At 38.8% G+C, this 18,435-nt stretch overlaps 3 protein-coding genes and 1 non-coding gene across 4 annotated transcripts; 2 read left to right on the forward strand and 2 right to left on the reverse strand.

Moving 5' to 3' along the window:
- Positions 1–144: 144 nt before the first annotated feature.
- Positions 145–5,410, reverse strand: themis2 (thymocyte selection associated family member 2). Its single transcript, XM_069142202.1, has 6 exons — positions 5,280–5,410; positions 4,758–4,898; positions 4,247–4,672; positions 2,442–3,676; positions 2,081–2,195; positions 145–1,495 (listed from the first exon to the last, which is right to left on the reverse strand). The coding sequence occupies exons 1-6, from the start codon at positions 5,380–5,382 to the stop codon at positions 1,383–1,385; spliced, it is 2,133 nt and encodes a 710-aa protein (XP_068998303.1). The 5' UTR covers positions 5,383–5,410; the 3' UTR covers positions 145–1,382.
- Positions 5,411–7,455: 2,045 nt separating this feature from the next.
- ppp1r8b (protein phosphatase 1, regulatory subunit 8b) lies at positions 7,456–13,235 on the forward strand. Its single transcript, XM_069142277.1, has 7 exons — positions 7,456–7,517; positions 7,885–7,945; positions 8,264–8,417; positions 9,383–9,600; positions 9,855–9,999; positions 10,484–10,548; positions 10,730–13,235. The coding sequence occupies exons 1-7, from the start codon at positions 7,465–7,467 to the stop codon at positions 11,081–11,083; spliced, it is 1,050 nt and encodes a 349-aa protein (XP_068998378.1). The 5' UTR covers positions 7,456–7,464; the 3' UTR covers positions 11,084–13,235.
- Positions 8,025–8,193, forward strand: LOC138194611 (small Cajal body-specific RNA 1). The gene has a single exon (XR_011177941.1). It is a non-coding gene; the product is annotated as a small Cajal body-specific RNA 1 (non-coding RNA).
- Positions 13,236–14,295: 1,060 nt separating the features above from the next.
- On the reverse strand, positions 14,296–18,227 carry cyp4t8 (cytochrome P450, family 4, subfamily T, polypeptide 8). Its single transcript, XM_069138998.1, is given in 6 exon segments — positions 14,296–14,749; positions 15,142–15,239; positions 15,584–15,684; positions 15,686–15,766; positions 17,013–17,113; positions 17,807–18,227. Coding segments are annotated over 4 exon segments (378 nt in total). The 5' UTR covers positions 17,112–17,113; positions 17,807–18,227; the 3' UTR covers positions 14,296–14,749; position 15,142.
- Between the last annotated feature and the right edge of the window lie 208 nt (positions 18,228–18,435).

Here is an 18,435-nt window from a genome sequence, read left to right on the forward strand (position 1 = left end):
AACTGAATTTCACATCTTGTTTTTTTCAGTCACACACACTGCAGGATATACAAAGATAAGGAAACATGTCCTATGGGACCTCTTTTAGGTCACAAAAGTTCGCTATAAATAAGTTTGAAACAAAATTTGAATACAGCAAATTGATCTGGTGTATTCAGGAGTCATTTTATGATCACGGATATCAAAGTGAGTACAAACTTGAGTACAAAGTTCAAGTCAACAAATGAATACATAGAATTAAAATACTGCTTTCAACCTTTAAAAAACGATGGTTAGACAACAAAATGTACTTCTATTTAATATGACGTTATATTGCTGAACATAAAAAAAAAAAATTGCATTTTGCATAATGTCTAGCACCTTTTATACTCGGATATAATTAGTTTGATGTGGTTGAAAGGGGGAATCGTCTGCTATTGCAGAAATGCATTTTGAGGTTTAGACTGCTGCTGTCCGTCAAGACTGGATTGGACTTTTTCTGGGTAGAGTTTGCAAACAGTATACAATTAAGGAATAGTTTACACATTAAAGCCTTTACAATAAAAAGCAACCCATAGCTACCTCTGTGAAGATTATAAATGTGTATCTTTGAGAAAAGGAAGTATTGATTAATCCATGGTCATACTGAAAGCTGTTTGTGGTGTTTCATTAGACTGTAGAATTAATTACAGTGTTCCTGTTGTTTTGTTCCATTATTGACTGTGTTTAGTATTGCACAATACGAATACGGATTTATATACAAGGCTACTACAGTTACAGCCCCACAAGTTGCTATATCGTTAAATCACGTTACTGAAAGGTCTGTACAAAAAGTGTTGGAACGGCAAGGGTAGTTTGTTCAATCAAAGTTTCTGTGCGGTGATCTATAGGTGGCACAGCTACAGCAACTTTCAACCTTAAAGAAGGTGTAGAAGTTTGAGTGGAGGAATAAAGTGATGAGTAAGAAGAAATTGTGCTGACCACATGAAGAAAAAGGGGGAGTTGAAAATACTGGAGGATTTTTGTCACATCATCACATATTTGTGTAGCAAGACATTTGCTATTACCTAAATAAATCCATATCTTTAAATCTATTATCATCACAGATACTGTATGAGTATATATAGTTGAATAATTTAATATTAAGATGAAGTTTCTAACCTTACAAGTGTGAAATCAATTACTGTACAAACTGAAATGTTCCTTTAGGAATAAGTAAAGTAATATTTTTTTCTGTGAAAGCACGAGTTTGAACACAACATTTTCATTTTAAGGACAGTCCAAATGTAAGCTTATACTTTGGTGCACTGCCATAAACCGTTTCCTAATGGCAGCACAACAAAGCTGTGATAACTTAATCATTATAAAACTCAATTCTCACTGTTTCAGAAGAACATCTCTTCTTAGTAGAACAAGGCACTCTCCTGTGCTGTCTTCACCATAACCCCCAGAAAGTCATCCACACTTTCATAGTCGTGGTCACTGTCCTCACCTGACTGGACTTCACATCTGGGCACTGGGGGGAAATACCATACGGTTCACTGATTAGTTTATATTTGCAATATTCTTATATCATACTCTTCTTTTACTATTTGTTACACATATCATGAATGTCTACTTGGGAGGAAGCTGTGTGAAAATATACAACTGTATTACGTTTCTCAAATCTCTATTGGGAATTTTCATTTCACTTCCCAGTGTGGCAGCTCGGATTGACAGTGAACACATCTCATTTCTGACTTCCGACTTTTTCCTGTGTCATATGTAGAGTTCCATTTTTGTCCAAAATTATTAATAACTCTCAGCCCTCATACAGTAGACTGCCCTGGTCCCATAAACAGAAAATGTGTATTAATCCATGTCTGTAAAGTCCTAAACAGAAGCACTAATTGATCATGCTTCAGTGCCTTTCATTAGTTGATAAAGTTCAACTCCATTTTAGGAAGTGGCTTGAAAGAAATAAACTCTATTTTTAATCAACTTCTACATACATATAAGAGGGAAGTATTGTTGATTGTGTTCATAGAAGACATGAGAATATACATAAGAATAACATCAGAACAATTCTGTAAGTAATACAGTCAGTAAAAAAGAGCTTCACCTTTATTATTGGACTCCTCCAGTTTTACATAAGTGTTTGGCAGCGCTTTGCTGGTTGTCATTTCAGCCTCTGAGTACTTCCGGGGTATGATTGGTGGAGGTTTACTGTCTGAGCTCTGCACAATAAGAGGAAGTGAAAAATACTATTTTTTCATTTCATGTTCACCACGGTAACAAAAAGTGGAAGCGTCAGGCTGATATTTTCACCTAAGATTTCCTAAAAGTCACATTGTGAAAAAAAGTGTGATCATGCAGTGTGGTTTACAGAGAAGCCTGAGAAACATCACAAAGAGACATCATGGGCGGAACCACGACAGATTTAAGCTCTTCAGACAAACAAATGCATTAAAAGTGATACTTACTGGAGGCGGCGGCGCTGGGGGCCTTCTTTTATTGTTTAATGTCAAATCACTGAACTGTTTGGTTGGGATGCTTTTTTCTGCTCGATGCTTGGATTTATCTGCTTTGGTTGATTTCCTTGAGGGTTTTGATGGCATCTTTTTGGAGGCTTTCGTACATGAGAGATTTTGCTTTGGTGGGCGAGGCGGAGGAGCTGCGTCCGAGTTACCCTGTTTACGAAATTCATAAAAGAATGTGTCTGTCACCTCAGTAACCTTCTCCATGTGGCACTTGAGGGGTTCATCAATGGGCCATGGCAGGGGGTCCTTGGTGAAAGAGACAGACATAGAGAGCCACTGGGCTGGGATCTCAAAACAGTAGTCTGGGCGTTGTAGGAAGCTTGCTTGGATGGTGGGCTCCAACAGGGCCCCCTCTATTCTGAGACACCCAAACCCAACCAGTGGATCAGTCTCGAGTTCTGTATCACGGCTCACCACCTTAACATCCAGTGGCAAACTAAACTCCTTCCCCAAGTCCCTGAGTCTGTACTTCTTGGTGTCACCGAGTACTTCTACAAAGTGACCCTGCATGTAAAGAGGCAGAAAGATCTCCTCTTTCTCATCCCCCTTTTTGACCTCTTCATGATTATGATCATCATCATCATCGTCATCATCATCATCATCATCCGGCTCTTGAAGACGCTGACACAGAAGAGCCTCCACAGACTCCTTCTGTCCCTTGCTGCCTTCACAAGGCAAATCTAGTCTACTGCAGCGCACAACCATCAGCTGTTCCCCCACACTGAGGGCAGGAAGGCCCTCCTCCTCAACTTCCTCAAAGTTTCTTGTTACGCTGACCTTCAGACTTAATGCCTGGGTTGAAGCAACATACAGCTCGTACACTGAATTAAACTCTCTTGGCCGTCTTCGAAATCGTCCACCATACTGCTGAGATACCAGGAAGTACTGCTGTGCCTTCCGGCTCTTCAAGCTGGACAGCAAAATCAAAGCTGATGTTCCTTTTTTGTGAAAAACCAGCTGGTTAGTTTTGCTAAGTTCTGGCAGCCAACTGCACTTGAACAGAGAGCGGGTCTCTGGGCCTTCTAATATATTTGCCACAACAGGGAAAGATTCATCTGGCTGAGAAAAAACCTCTGTCAGACTGAGAGGCATAATGAAATTCACATCTTCACACAAATCAGTGACATCCACCACATCCACCTCTAAGCTAGACGGGAACCTCAGCACATTCTTCCTCACTGCAGAAAAATGAGAGAAACGGTCCATGTAGTCAAGTCATTCAGAAAAAGTACATGAAGATAGTATGATATGTTTCATATGTAATGGAAGGTGCATTCAGAACATTTACTTGAAGTAGGCTATAACAATGCAGTTTGAATACTCATTAGTCTCATTAGCGTTCAAATACTGATTCTAGGTACAGAATCAGCAAATTGTACTTAAAGTTTCACAAGTAGGCTGCTAATTATGCAGAAGAAAATTCCTCCTGTAAATTTTCAGTTATAAAATAGTATACAATTTGTATAGGCTACCGTTAGTATGCAGGTATCATATTATTTAAAAAGATCATTGTTGGTTTTAAGGGTAAAATCTTAATCTGTATATGACTAAAAATCCTAAATGCACTGAAGTATATGTACGTCATGAAAAGGAAACAAGTTCTTCAAAATCTTATTCAAGTGCAGTATTCGAGTGAACGTAAAAGTCATATTCCACTGTAATTTATTATAAATTACTGTATAATTTAAACATAAAATACAGTCTGTTTTTTGTTTTTTTCAAATAGTTAAAAAGTAGGTTATTCTCACAGCTCATGATGGCATGGACTTCGTATATTGGACTGAGGACAAAGGACCGTTCACACTTGGTGCTATTGATGAAGCGAAACCTTCGACTCCGCAGGCAGGGCGAAGACATGATCTCCTGGACTGTGAAGCACTCTTCGCTCTCACACTCGTAAAACTCCCCTTGGGAAGACAGAGGGACGTACACTTCAGCTGAGGTGTCTTGTTGTCCTTGAACATGGCAGCGCACTTGGTCCTCCGCACCCTCCTTCTTCTCAATGGAGAGCACAGTCAAAGCTCTGTCAGCTCCCAGGGTGAAACTGCCAAAGGTCATCTTGGAGTGGCTGGTGAAAGCGAAGGGAAGGCATGATTCTAGCCCTACAGGCCTCAAGCTCAACATCTCCTCCACTGTACTGTACGGCATCCCGTCTGGAACAACCTTGAACAACGCTGAGAAACAAACCGGTGTCAATGAGCAGCTACAAATCCAACGTTAGCCATTCTCACAAAAACGTTTTCTACTTCTCAGACCGACCTTTATGGGTGATAGGCAGCTCGAATTTGTCATTGTTGCTGACGTCTTCACAGCAAACTGAAAGGGGCTCAATCCTCATGACCTTTATTAGATCACCAGTAGAAAAGCACACTTCACTCCCAGAAATTTCATATATAGAACCTGAAGCAGAAAGTGGACCAAAAAAGAAACCAAAAATATCAATATTCATCAGGGTTCTTTTTTAACTGTACATGCTCTAATATGAAATATTTATAATTATAAGTCAGGAACAATATAATCGTTTCCACTACAACAAATGTTCACTGTCTTACTTGGCTACAACAACAACTGATTTAGGGTTACGAAAGGAAGGAAACATTTATCATTTAGATATAAATGTATGCAAAAGATACAGACAGACACAATACAAAAATCTAGACACATTTCAGATCATAGTTATCTAATCTCTTCAAAATATCTACCATCTCTTCAGCTTCGGGCAGGCCTCATCTAGACACACAATCTAATTTCTCATAGAATAAAACAATAATAGTTACGTACCTTGGAAATACACTCCGGAGCAAACTTGTAGAATTCTTGGCAAACAGGTACTGTCCAATGATGCAATTAATTCTTGAAGCGGCAAAGCAGTCATGCCTGCCATCACTGTCGTCTCGATGTGCTGCACTCAATGATGAAGGCTGGCGGCAAATGACAGGGGAAGCACACAGACGGGGAAGCTTTTTCAGCAAAAACCACAAAAAAGAATGAGGAAGTTACAGGAGTTGTTTGCACAACGTTTGCATTCACAGATGGAGGCCAGGAGATATATACAATGTGTTATTATTTGAATGTGAAGATGGGTGAATTATGTTATTATTGGTTGCAGCAAAAAGCAAGTTATCAGCAAAATAGAACAGACGAAGATACTGTAAAATAGTCTAACGTGGTGTTTGTGTGTGTGTGCGTGCATGCGTGTGTGTGAGTGTGTGAGTGGGTTAAGATAGAGAGACATAAAAAGAGAGAGATCACAATCATTACATTTCTACACAGTAAATTTCTGGAGGGGAATATCCCGGAGTTAAACATAAAGTTGGATTTTGGGAGTTTATTTTCTAAGTTAGACTCCAGCTTGTGTTCAGGGATTATCTTTGGTGGGGTAATATTTTGGTGTTCATTCGCTGAGTGTTGAGGAGCATGATTCAACACTACTCCCGGTGTTGCACAGCTTTGTTGCCGTATTAGCATTTCACAACAGGCCATAGTTATTTCTTCGTAACTTTTGAGAATAAAGCAACCAAATGAAATCTAAGTGACGGGCAGAAATTACATTTAGTTTAAAAAAAAAAAAAAAAAATAAATAAATCTGTTTATTAATATTTCAATGAAGACATAATAATAAATAAAATGGGGCCATCATTCAAAACCATAAGTGTACAAGGTAGGAATGTAAGATATATACCAATCAGAGTTAAAGTATAGGTTTGGTTCGTTTTTAACTATTTACATAGTTTTCATGCACCATGAACTGTTGCACACTGAAAATAATCACAATGTGTATATTTGTTAAATGTGAATTTGTGACAAATATGTTGTTACATATATACATTATATAGTGTGATGAAATCTTAACTCCATGAATGTCAAACAATACACATTTTAAAGTGTTGACTGTTAACAATGTGAAAGTTCACATTCAAACAACTCCAGGTGAAAGTGAAAATTTACTCTTCATGGGAGTCCAACACCCAAAGTGTTCAGGTTCAATTCCTGAAATGTTTTTAAAATCAACTCCAAGAAAATAGTTACTTTCACTTTTGCTTCAGAGTGTTTTCGATGGTCTCACGTGTACAAGCAAAAAGAGTTTGAACTCAGAGTTTATTCCAAAGATGTGAATTTGCTGTGTCGGGGATAACGTGCTCCATTGCTTATCAAAAAAATATTAAAAAAAATAAATTATTGTTTCTCCATGTCAAGCAGATCAACTTGGTCTCGTCAAACTCAAAAGGTTTTGTGTCATGTAACAGCTGTGAGGCCAGGGCCAGGGTCAAAACACACAGTAGTAGTTGCTACTCACCGGCAGCAGGACTAATGTTTCACATGCGTCATCCAGGAAAATATTAAACTACCTCATAGTCATAGTGGGAAAAGTAGCACCTTCACGTCTTTCTGCTACAATGGAAAGATTAAGCCAAGCATCCTCCCACCTCAATGACATAACAAGGCAGCAGCCTATAGCATCTGACAAAACCCACATTTTTTTTTTTTTTTACCTTAGACAGCCTCAAAGATCAGCCTTGTCTTCAGATGTTTTCCACCACAACACCATATTAGGAGAAAAGCCCAAGCAACAAGCATGCCCTGCACTGATCGGAAGAACTGGTGGTTTGACCCTAACCCTGACCCACGAGTCTGATACCTTTCAAAAGCACCCCCCCCCCCCCGCATAGCTTTTTGAGTTAAATATTTAGGGTCTAGAGACTCCTTGTGGTTCTTGTGGGAATTCAAAGTTGTTCTTGGTCACTGTAGTTTTTAATTTTTATGCACAGTTAGAGAACGCTGTCTCTCATTTTAAATTAAGGACAAAATAATAATTAAAAAATAAATAAATAAAAATGAATCACTGAATAAGGTCTAATATCAATTGAATGTAAACTGTATGCTCGGATCGCAGGACTTCAACTCCCAAGTACCCGAAGTGACGTTTACCCATCATGCAGCTCGGCTTTGAGAGGCTGAAAGCAAGATGGCGACTAAAATAAGCAAAGAGAGTCCCCCTCCTTTTGATTGTCCATCATGGTGAGAAAATGCACACGCTGAAGTTGAAACAGTCTGTCCGTAACGCAATATCAGATGCAAACGAGCGGAGTGACGTCCGCTCGTTTGTACATCTGACTTTCGCGCAAGAGAGAAGCTCGTAATTTACCGAAGCTAACGTTAGCATCTGAGCGGGGCAGCGGGCTAACCCGCTAACGTTGGCATCGATTTACAAATGGCGTTGAGTGTTTTCGTTTTCTTGGATAAAACTTGGAACTAATACAAAAAAAAAAACCAACAAAGCTACAGTAAAAAAAAAAAGAAAAAAAAGTCATCTCTTTGCTTATGTTCGTTATGTTATGCAGACTGTATTCGTGTTTAAAAACCTTCACCGACTGTTTGCTTTCAGGGCAGGCAAACCGCCCCCGGGGCTCCATCTGGACGTGATGAAGGGAGACAAGCTTATAGAGGTAACCGAGGGCTTGGAAATGTACCGTTGTGTGCTGGCGATAAAGCATGTCATGGCTAATAATGTGGCAGGAGAGTTGAACGCACCAGATACACGCCTCGACAGCCTGCTCCGTCCCAGATGTGCGAGCACATCTGGGCTTTTCTGTGGCTGCGAGGCTTCAAACGGTGCGAGAGCAGCAACAGCCCTGCTGATTTAAGCTTTTCAGTGGACAGCAACACTGTTGAGTTATGACTCAGAGGCACAGAGAGCCGTTTAAAGAGATGTTCAGCAGTTCTAATGTCCTGATTCGTTGAATTTGTTTTTTTTGTCCTTCTAGAAACTGATCATAGATGAAAAGAAGTACTACCTGTTTGGGAGGAACCCCGACTGGTGCGACTTCACCATCGACCATCAGTCGTGCTCACGCGTTCACGCGGCCCTCATCTACCACAAACACCTGAAAAGGGTCTTCCTTATAGACCTCAACAGCAGTAAGAAATCACTCGCACTGACACACTTTTATGCTCATTTTTCAAGGTCAGCAGGTTTACGTAGAGCGAAAGATAACCTGCAAAGAAAAAGGTTTTACTGGGCAAAATGAAGGCACAAGGTGATACACATCAGAGCTGAAAGGACTCTTTGATTTATCAACAGCGAACAGTGTTAGTATTATTCTCATTTTGATAATCTGTTCATAATTTCTCAAGCTGAAATATTTAACATCCTGAGGTTACAGCCTGTAGATGGTAAGCTTCCCTGTATTTTCACGTTACATCACAAATGTAATATATTTGAGATATTATCTAGAAAAAAATGGATCAATTCACAAAGTAATGGAAATAATCATTAGATTTCAGGTTAATTAAAAAAAAAAGCTTTGTCTGGGCCTTCTCTCTTTTAGTTGCCTCACATCTTTCTGTTTGTTATCCTGTGAAAACAATAGGTTTACTAACTTCAAACTATCAAAGTTAACTTGTATTGAAGCTGCATAATCTCTCTTGTAGTCTCTACTCTCTCTTTCTCTCTGTCTCGGCCTTAAAAAAGCAATTTATTCTGGTAACAGTAGAATGACATTTGGTTTCCCACAGGCAACTTTGTAGTAACAAGCTCCAGAAAATACACATTGACCGGATATACATGACTGGTAACTTAGTTTGGGCAGAAAGTGCTTATGTTATGCACAACACATGAGTCTTGTGGGAAAGGGATATAAATATTAACATATTATAAATCATTTTAATGAATGTGATTTAGTAAATAGTATATAAATTAAAGGACTGACGAACAATAAGTTATATTTACAGCAATAATGGCAAATATTGACATGGTTACCCTTGTTTGATACAAAGCTTTATTTTATGCTTTGATTTGTTCACAGGAGCATCTGTGAGTATTTTGTTTTCATTGTTATATTATCACGGGCTTATGAAAACCTTATGTAATTGCATCATTTCAGCGCACGGTACTTTCCTCGGACACATCCGCCTGGAGGCACACAAGCCTCAGCAGGTTCCCATAGACTCTACAATATCTTTTGGGGCCTCGACACGGACCTACACCATCAGAGAGAAGCCTCAAACCCAAGGCAGTGCTGGCACAGGAGACAGTAAGACAGGGGAGGACGAGGAGCTGAAAGGACTGCTTGGCCTTCCTGAGGAGGAGACAGAGCTGGAGGTACGTTACAATATTCTCATGTTATTAAACGTGAACTGCGTTGAGAAGGAGGAAGAAAATAGCTGCATGTGAAGGGCCAAGGTGCTGTTTGCTAAACTTCAGGCATGTTGTTGTTTTTTGACAAATACAAATGTTCACTTTTTCCATAGGTTTATGATGCCACTTGTTACTATCCAGCTCAGTCTGATTTATTGTGTTGTGATATCAATGCAACCACTTCACACCTTTTTCTCGTGATGTCTGTATCCTGCCAGAACCTAACGGAGTTTAACACGGCTCACAACAAGCGCATCTCGCTCCTGACCATCGAGGAAGGCAACCTGGAAATCCAGAGGCCGAAAAGGAAACGGAGGAACTCCAGAGTCACCTTCAATGAAGAGGACTCCATCATTAACCCAGGTACAGATCAGAGTGAAGGAGGCATTAGTGTAACTCAAGAAACTCACAGTATGAAACAACCGTGCTTAAACGCAGCTATTTTTTTTTACTGATAATGCCAAACAGAAAAAAAAAAAATTGTGGTAGATTTGTCACTTTTAGTTTAATTGAAAATTCCTTGTGAATGTTTTAAAGCATGTAACTGAGGAGGATTTTTAGTTTTGACTAATTTGTAGGTTTACTTTGAAACCAAACTTACGCTTGTCTGAATATATCTCCCTAATTTGTGTTCTTGCACAAGGCTTTCATAGATTGTACATAATATTAATTAAGGCAGTTAATTATTTAGATTGAGAAGATTTTGCAGTGAGGGTCTTTGTGTATTGTGTAAATATATAATAAACCCACATCAATGATCAGATCTGTCCAAATCTAAGTTTCATGAGAAGAAATGCAACCCAGCAATAAATTCTTAACAATTGTTTTTTTTTTTAAACCCTCACAGAGGACATAGACCCCTCGGTCGGACGGTTTAGAAATATGGTGCAGACTGCTGTCATCCCCATTAAGGTAAGTTTTGTGTGTTGATCTATTACGTTAACAGTTTTAGCAAAAATGATAACCGGTCCTCTGCAGCTCACTTGTTGAACATGGCACCGGTTTTCCCAGTGTGAAACACTTTGAAAATTTCCAGTGGGTTAGCTGCAAGTTTGTGACTCGTGAAGTTAATACTCTTCCATCCCTGCTGTAGAAACGGAGATCAGAGAGCCAAAACACTCTGGGTCTGGATGACCTCACTTCAAAACGAATCCACAGCTACAGCTTGGGCGGTGGCCTCTACGGGGACTTGCCTCCCACCAGTCACGAGAACCAGCCAACGGGAGCTCCAGGAGGTGCTGCTATGCAGGGGGGGCTTCCTCTGCCCTTCCCTAATCCAGCACCAGAGGTTGACCTGGCCCCAGAGGCTCCCCAGCCCCCCGTCACCCTCAACCCCACACCTGTAACGGCCCCCTACCTACCAGAGACCCACAACGAGCCACGCAAAAAGAAGTATGCCAAAGAAGCTTGGCCGGGCAAGAAACCCACCCCTTCACTACTCATCTAACCCGTTTCTTAAAGCTGATGACTCTCAGGTTACCAGCAGATACACCAGGGACTGTGACCTGGCCGAGGTGGAGCCGTTCACCTCTACTTTTTTTTTATTTTATTTGTTGTGTTACTCACTGTCATTGCAAAAAGGCACCACACATGTTCCCTGTAGTCTGTCACAAGAGAGTCTGACTCAAAGGATGGAGAATGTTGATATAAACCTGCCATTGGTCAACACTTTTAGTCTTCCATTTTTTTGCTATCTGTGGGTTAATGGTTTCAAGATTGCACACACAACAGGAAACAACAACAACAACCTCTGAGCTTTGCTAGTTTTTATGAAGATTTGGATCCTGCAATAAGGCAGGCCTGCTTGGTCCTTTAAGGGATGAAGCCATTTTAATCCCAGGGATCGCATCCCTACGTGTAAATGTTCCACCAAAACAAGTTCCCCCCCCCCCCAGACTTGAGCGAGGCAGCAGTTCTGCATCCTCGGCTTAGCGCCACCCAACATGGTTGTGATTGGTTCAAGGAAAAGATATCATCCTCTTTGTCAACAGTTAGTAATTTGGCCCTAAAATAGCACAATCTTGTTGATGGCAACAAAATTCGCCTGAATTAACAGGATTTGGCTGTGAGCATTTGAGTCCGAGTGGCAGGCTACATGGATATAATGCATCACTACGTTATGTTTTTGATGGATTTGATTTGACGGATGTGAAGTTGTATTCTTTTCTACATGTTTAATATTTTTTTTTTATTTTTCCCCACTCCTGAAGAACGTTGGAAGTGCTATTAATCAAATGGCATAAAGTACTTTTATACAAGATATTTTACTGAGAAGTCAGGAAAGTCAGACTCCAGATGTGAACTGAATTCATGTCGAAACCTAGGGCTGCTTTTTATTTTGAACACCTATTGATATAATGTGATCGAATATTTTACTCGTTGCAAGATTTTCATTCCGTGTATTCGACCAATATCACATAAACTGAAGTGTCTTGCCTTTTTCCTACTGGCCACTAGATGGTGACCTGTGCACACAGGTCAGAATTTCAATGAGGTTTAGCTGCAGGCTTGCAGGCACCTTTGTTCAAGGCCTGTTGAACCAACCTTAACCAAAATCTATATGTGCATCCCATGACTTCATTTGTCATGCAGGTAAAAGCCATTTGCCCTGTCCAAACAGTAGACTGATCGTATTTGGCCTTCGACTGTTTCTGGTATATTGAGTTTTAAATGGTTTGTTGCCCATTTTCCCTGCACAGCTCTACTGTAAGTACAAGAATTTGACAGTTTTGTATGTTTGGGATTTAATTGGAATATTGACAAGTAGTAACAGAATATAGGAGAATGGATTCTAGCACAATAACAAATACCAGTTTTGCTGCAAAACATTGTTAGTAAAAATGGGGGTTTGGATTTGGACTGCTTTATTGATCATGTAGCACGTCAACATCTCTCATGTAACAGAGTACAGTGCAGTTTTTACAGTACACTGTTATTTTGTTTTCCTGAACCAACTTGAGTCATAGGAACTGTGTCTTTGCACACAGCAGCAAAAAAAAAAAAAAAAAAAAAGTTAGTTAATTACATGTCAAACATGTAATCGACTTGTACTGGGTTTATACAGAGCGTACTTTAAAGGTCCCACGAAATGTTTTGAGTTTTTCTCTCTCAAATGTGGGCAGTACAAAGGTGATCTGATGTAAAGGAACAATACCTACAACACTGTGGTCACAGGGCATGGTATGCATCCTGACCAACAACATTTCTTTGTAATTTCCTTTGGAAAGAGCTGCTTGTCAATACGGTATCAAGACTTAGAGTAAACCTATGGGGTAGTGTTTAAAAAAAAAAAAAAAAGGGCTGGTTGAGTTGATAGAGCTGACTGAATGATCTTAGGTTAGACTTCCATAGAGTTCTATCCTCTGGTAGAGCATGAGACGACCACAAGTACACTGCTGTCCAGGAAAAGCAGTTTCCCAAGAAGTTCAAGTGGCCATTCTACGGGATCTTTAAATAGGTGAAAGATTGGATTTCTGAGATCAAAAGAGAGGAATCATTTCATTTTTACAAACTGTGCTGGTGACTTTTTGTCCTTGTGGGTGTGTGGATTTTGTACTGATATGACTGTAAATAAAAAATAAATTACTTTTGACTCATAAGCCTTTGGGGCCTTTCCTGATACTTTCACCCAGCTTGTGCATGAACCTGCTCATTGTAGTGGTAACACCCTTGGCCTGATTGTATCCTGAGTGATTCTAGCCTGTCCTTGTAACATTGATGCGTCAACTTGAACTTCTCTTAGGTTAGGTTAGGTAGTTACTTTATTAATCCCCGAGGGGAATTTTTTTTTTTTTTTTTTTTTTTTTTTTAGGTTTAGGTTTTTTTTTAGGTTGGTGTGTGATTTACTGTGTTCAAACCGCAACTGAAGAAATCTCGATCAGGGGTCTCTTAACAATTATCAACCTTTCCCTTCTCCCACCAAAAGTGGTGCACTAGTTCTTTCTCAGCCCTCATATGGAACAATAATCTTTCTGAACGATTTCAGTCTGCTTTAAAGGCCTGCCACTCCACAAACTACTGACTCCAATTCCACCTTTGTGCTTATTTACTGGATCTCTGTCGTTTTAAATGTCAATATTTTCTGATGTGAAATATGGTGAGGTACTTCTGTATATATAGTACACCTCTCTGACATAGCTGCCTCGATTGACACACATCTACTTGTGCCTGTAAATGCAGATGGCCATCAATTTCAAATTAGTAAATTACTATATCAGCTCAGCTAAACCTTTTGTTTGTTTGACGTGGTTGTGACTCATTCATCAACCACAACCAAAACACCCTGAAAGACGCAGCACAACACAGTGAAGTAGAATGTTCTTTTTTTTAGGTTTTGGTGTAAGCCATGTCCTCCCTTAGTACCAACTAAGCACCTGTAATAGTATGCATCCATTTGACCTTTTCTTGTAATGACCTACATAAATTACCTTAGGTGTTTTATATATGTAATGAGAATAATGAAGTAATGAACGTTATATAATTTGTGTTTTGCAGACCTTAGGAGGGAAAACTGAAAGCTTCAGAAGGTGAAGTTATAATTTCTTTCATAACATCTAAATTATACATTTATATTATATAATAACAAAAATGATGAAAGGACAATGTTCCTTTTCAAATATTTTATATTCATTACAAAATGATTAGGAGCAAATCTCCCAAAGCAATACAAGTGCTATTCATTTTTCACATAGAAAGTGCAAAAATGTCTCATTAAAAACAGTGTTTCAGTGTAACGAGCTGATTTCAACTTTTCCTATTGTAGTTTTTCAACAAGTAATTCATTCCAAAACATAGAAAATACAACACAATTCACAATTATCTAAAACTCTATGTCAGTGCAAAAGCTTAGTTAAATGTTAGAAGTGCATCAAGTCAAGTAAAATGATTCACTTACTAAATAATGCATTTTCCAGGAGTTCGTGCAGTTGCATCCCTTTACACCTCTGGGTCTCCAGGTTTGATCTTAATGTGGATACCATTCAGGGAGCGGAGAACCAGTTTTGGAATTATTTTCAGTTTGAAAGCAGGGTCTTCGATCAGATGGTGACGCTTCAGTGTCTGGGCTATCACCACTTTCATCTCATTCATAGCAAAGATCTGACCAATGCAGTTTCTGAGGGAGGACAACATATTATATATAAGAAATGGAAAACGGAAAAGAAATGATTTGAGTAATAACATGAGAGGAAAGCAGCATGTTCTCATGAGAGTAAGACATGTAGCAGACGGACCAGAATGAAAAATAAACTTTTTTATCAAATCAAAATTCATGACAAAGGTTGTGTATTGTTTCAAATTGAATTAATATTAGGTTACCCAATGTTCACCTTTACTCTAAATTTCTCTAGCAACTCCAAAAAAACCAACTTGTATTTAGTAGAAAAAAGCACGGGTGCTAATTTACACATTCACATACGCATCAGACTGTCAGATAGAATAGACAATGAGTAGCTGTAAACTGATGACATCATTCACACGGTTATGAAGTGTAAGGTGACCACAAACCTCAGCCCATGCTGGGCCCTTCTGTGCTAGAAGGGCACAGACGCATGAGGTGACCTTGTAGAAATGTTCTCCGGAAGGAACCGCAGCAGAACAAAGACCTATCAAAAGACAAGATGGAAAAAAAACATCAGTGTTGTGTCGTAGTAAAATGAAGTACTGAAATAAACAACTTTAAATATTTCACTATGTAATAAAAGCTGAATCAAAGAATTGAAACTATCTGATGGAGAATGAGCCATAAGATAGTGTGATGGTGAAATGAAATGGTTTTAAGAACATTCTAGTATAACAGCTTAACATGAGTTGTATATTGTTCAAGGCTGGTTAAACAAACACTCAAAAGTCACGGACCTCAGAGAGGTCAATGTTATTCATCAAGAATCAGTAAAGTCAAGGCACTGACTTGCTTCCATTTTACAATGTTTTCATTGTGTAAGCCTACCACTCCATGGTGTCCTTGCCATCAATGATCTCATCCCTGCAAATCTTCTGGTGTTCCGGGTGGCAGGCCAGGCAGTAGAGGAGGAAAGAGGCTCTACTGCTCTACTGTGTCGTGGCCCTCAAACATAAAGGTGTCCACTTCTGATCGTATATCTTCATCTGACAGACCCTGCTGATTCTCATCCTGGCAGTGAAATTAAAGATCAAAATATAAAAATGAATCAAACTATTTGTTAAAGTACAACTACTGTGGCTAGTACTCCTACAACTAATACAAATTGTCACCATTTTACTTGTGAAGCACTTAAAACAAATACTGTACTTTACAAAGAAACCATAAGAGTTGAGCATAAGATGTACAGTCAAGATTTTGTTAATCAGGTCGGTGATGAGTATTGGAATCTCCTTCACAAATTTCGTTTCATTCGATGGATTTCAGCCTTGCTTACTCCGAACTCGTTTTTGTTTTTCTCATTAGCTTGTAGATTCACAAACGTTTTCTTCGGGTGTATTCAGGGTATGAGAACAATACATGACGATGAGGATTGGTGTGTTATTAGTTAAATAGGTTGGGTTGGTTGGTTCATAATTGTAACTTCAATGAAGACCATTTTCTTATTGATTTTAAGACACATTTAAATGCAGATGATTTTAAGTTCAAGTCTTTTTTGCCACCGTATTTAAAGGTAAGAAAAACAAGCTGGTGGAGCATGACACTTTTCTCAGCAACAAAAAATTGAACTCAAACAAAAAACATCAACTTCTTTTCTTCTTGGCTAAAAGGTTATTTCGTATTTGTCTTGCTATGTTGACTTTGTGTAATAGACACATTAAAACTGCCTTATATTTATGTCCATAAGAGAATATTAACATAGACATGAAAAGCCGAGAAAGCTGAGGTGAGCCAGACCCTGGTTTATCAGGAATGTTTGCAGGAACCAACAAGTTTGGACAGCAAACATTTACTCATTCCATAGCACCTGTCACTTTATATTCATCGTCCAAGCTGTATTTATTTATTTTTATTTTATAGTTAGTCTTTGAGTGTGTATTTATTCATTGCTTTTATTTTTATTTTTTTGAAAATAATAATTTTTTATCTATCTTATTTCCTAAATCCCATACGTATTTGTAAATTTGTTCATATCGTGTGCACCTTTTTTGTCTTTTTTATGCTGCTGTGACGAGCAAATTTCCCCACTGCGGGATGAATAAAGTCAAATCTAATCTAATCTAATTTTAGGGGTGTTTTGTTTTAAATGTCTCTACTTAATTCTCACAAATCATTTTAACATTATTTTTCCTTCGGAGTTATTTTGACAACAGGTATGTATGAGCATTTTAAGGTTTGTGGTGTGTGATCACACTAAGCAACTGAAGGAATGTGTCATATTTGAAATAAGAGCTAAAACTGATATTACGTAACATACTCTTGCAGAGAGAAGGATGTCCAGAAAGTCCAAGTATCTCTTGCCCTGAATGAGGCTCAGCTCGGTCTCTTCCTTTAGTTCTTCTTTCCTCTTTCTCATAACTGCCTCTTCAAAAAAGAAGATGGTAGATGAGTATTTGCAGTCACTCTAGAAATGAACATACATGCATGGCAAAGTGATTGAATCCGGATCAAGTGATAATTGGAGCATTGCTAATCACATTATAGATTATCTGTATGACTATGAGCCACCCTGCTTGCTTTCCTGCATCTAAAACCATGTGGGCTGACGTAGAAAATAAGGTCATTGTGGTATGGGAACGTACTGAATCACAAGTTTGTCAGATTTCTGAGTTCATACACTGCCTGCATGTATGCATTTATTCCGCTGAAATAAGAATGTGGGCAAACATTAACAGCCACATTTTCTCCAATTAAGATGAACCCTTCTGTATTGTTTTTGATTTACAACAAGGGAGAACATAGAACGGAACCTGTGAATGGTTCGAAAACCCACACTTCATGACGCCATCCTGTGTCATAAGGCTCACGTGTTCAAACAATTCAAAGGCTTCACTGGTGTTTGTGTAACTTTCCCACGTGTCCTGGTAATAATGAGAACAGCTGTGACTTCTCTGCAGGATATGGAAAATACCCTGACACTCATTAACTTGAAAAGACTTCGTGCAAAATATGTCATCCAGATAACTGAGACCTACGTGTTCATCAACACATTGCACTTTTTTTTTTTTTTTTTTTTACACAATAGGAGTTATGATTTTTACATTTACATACCGCTTTTGCAGATTGGGACATGAGCTTTACGTATGGTTTCAAAACATCGTAATTGAAACCTGGGGTCAAGAGCCTTCTATGGCGAAACCACTTCGGACCTTTCGACACCAATAACCCGTCTCCTGAAGACAGAAACAAACAGTGAGTGTGAGTAAAAGTAGCTAAATAAACAACTTAGTGATAAGATCCAATATGCTGTAGGAAGAAGGCAAACCAGTCTTACCAAGCCAAGACTGAACAAACCTATATCCCACACCATCTTTTGTTTGAGGTAACAAGAAAATAAAAAAATAAAATTACATTTATCTTTGGGTGTTATAATGTATCCCCAAGGCTGATAAAACACTGAATGATATAATGCTGTAGCATATCATCGAAGATTAAAAAAATATTTCTTACACACTTGTTGATGCCAGCATGGTTTTTCAGTAAAAATCTGGATGGTGAATGTTGAGGAAACAAACAGAGGGACCAAACCTCAGTGGGAAAGCATAAGGGTTTGCTCTCCATATTTCCAAGTCTTTATCATCATGTTTAAACTAAAAGAGAAATTACAAGAGAGGACGCTTGACAACATTTTATAGCACAAACACTTTGACATTCCCGTCATATTTACCAACTGCATCTCT

This window comes from Embiotoca jacksoni, unplaced genomic scaffold, assembly GCF_022577435.1.
Source record: "Embiotoca jacksoni isolate LCO1_2020_lvr unplaced genomic scaffold, fEmbJac1.0.p SCAF_11, whole genome shotgun sequence".
NCBI classification, from domain to species: Eukaryota; Metazoa; Chordata; class Actinopteri; family Embiotocidae; genus Embiotoca; species Embiotoca jacksoni.